Genomic DNA, 1,683 nt, shown 5'->3' on the forward strand with positions numbered 1-1,683 from the left:
TTTCAGGTTCCCTCCACCAAAAAAAAAAGAAGGTAAGCCCGTGACGCAGGCGCCTTATGGCACCCGACCCCCAATCGCACCTCTGAGGCCGCCCAAGCGCATTTGCACAACTGCGTCCGGCGGTTGTGGTGTCAGGCTCCGCACAGAAACATAGAAAATACGCTCATCCAGGACGGCGCCGGTGCCTTGGCACGTGCCCCCCACAGACTTGGCAGCTGCGAGGTGCATGGGCGGCAGCTGTGCGTGGCCAAACAGCCGGGGGCTCGCGAAGAGGAGGGGCCCAAGCCCACAGAGCGTTTGACGTCAGCCGGCCCTGCTGCCGCCGCATCCGTCACGATGGACCCCCGAAGCAAAAACAAAAGCAAAGAGGCGTATGGGACGGGTGGTCTCAGAAAACGGTGCACATTACCCGCAGGGACGGATGCATCTGCCTCATCTCCCACTGGACGTCCGCAGGCACAAACATCGTTTACATTTCATTGGGGCCTTCACCGCCCCGCTGCTGCTCCCTCACTGAAACACCCACACACACAGTTTACCTTCACCGCAAACAACTCCGAAGCCCGCACCCCCACAAGGAGGGAGTTTACATCCAATTGCCCCGCTGCCCCTGCAAAAACACAAAAACCACGCAGAATAAAGCGGGGCGGCCCCCGCCCGCACGCACTCCTTCAGTCGGCAAAAGAGGAGGAGGAGGAGGAGGGCGGCGTCAACGTGCCCACAGCTCCAGGTTGCTCGCCCGGTGCGTGCAGCCCAAGCAACACACGGAGCAGGCGCACACACGCCCAGGATGGCAACTCATCAAGAGACAGAAGCGCCAAAAACATCGTTTGCCCGAGGCCCTCAGAGTCGAATTCGGCTGCACCCGCTGCGGCGGCACACCAGCCAGAACGACGCCATGCACAAAAAGAAAAAAAGCGAGGGAAACACTGCACAAACGCAAAAAAAAAACAGCATAAATTCGGTTTGCCCCACGATTTATGGGCGGTGCCGGGCACCAACCCATTGCCGTCACTGCTGGTCAACTTACCTCAGCCTGCAAAACCACACACTGCGTTGCCCAAACTCCCCCTCCCTACACACACAGCGATATAAACTAAGAAGCAAAGTGAGTATTATTTATGAGGTATTGTTGGCACACATCCACAAACTTCAATCGTTTCTGACGCAAGCCCTTCAAAATAGTCGATAGAATACCTCGCGGGCGGCGCTTACTGCTGCGCCCATTTCCTAATCGCATCCTCTATTCCTACGGCTATTGAATAAGTCGGAAATTTGGGACGTCTTCGTATAGTAACGTCAGCCGATACTGATGTGCGTCTGTCCACAACTTCGCAATTCTCTCATCCTTTTCGCTCGTCAAGCGTTCGATACCGGCGCACTTCTGCCACCGACGCATTGGCGCACTGCCGGCATGCTGCACATAAATAATCTCCAAAGACAAGTCCCGGGAAATGTTGCCCCAATTGTTAAAGCACTTCGTCATATCATCATCAAAATCCTTCAATTTACTGTCCGTTGTGTCATGCGCAGCCGCCGTAGTAAACTGCAGCCCAACCATCGTCCTTCTCGGGCTTGTGTTCAGGAAAAAAAGAGCGTCCAGCAGCGGAAAGTTTGGCTCAACCGGCAAGTACATCGCCGCGTCCTTTACTGCAGGCCTCCCATTCCTGTTGTCTCTCTTCT

General features: G+C 55.6%; 2 protein-coding genes across 2 annotated transcripts in view, besides 1 other annotated feature; both read right to left on the minus strand.

The window, feature by feature from the left end:
* Positions 1-684: 684 nt before the first annotated feature.
* Positions 685-703: a microsatellite.
* Positions 704-1,255: 552 nt separating this feature from the next.
* Tco025E_07334 (retrotransposon hot spot (RHS) protein) lies at positions 1,256-1,636 on the minus strand (the record flags this gene model as incomplete). The annotated part of the gene is made up of 1 exon (XM_029374200.1): positions 1,256-1,636. The coding sequence occupies one exon, from the start codon at positions 1,634-1,636 to the stop codon at positions 1,256-1,258; it is 381 nt and encodes a 126-aa protein (XP_029225730.1).
* Positions 1,637-1,647: 11 nt separating this feature from the next.
* The window catches only part of Tco025E_07335 (retrotransposon hot spot (RHS) protein), a gene marked incomplete at both ends in the record, with an annotated part of 1,983 nt that continues 1,947 nt past the window's right edge, over positions 1,648-1,683 (minus strand). Inside the window, one exon of the mRNA XM_029374201.1 lies at positions 1,648-1,683. This exon is cut by the window's right edge and continues 1,947 nt beyond it. Coding sequence (XP_029225731.1) covers positions 1,648-1,683 — 36 coding nt within the window.

Source organism: Trypanosoma conorhini (assembly GCF_003719485.1).
Source record: "Trypanosoma conorhini strain 025E chromosome Unknown Tco_14.4_contig_00559, whole genome shotgun sequence".
Taxonomy (NCBI): Eukaryota; Euglenozoa; class Kinetoplastea; order Trypanosomatida; family Trypanosomatidae; genus Trypanosoma; species Trypanosoma conorhini.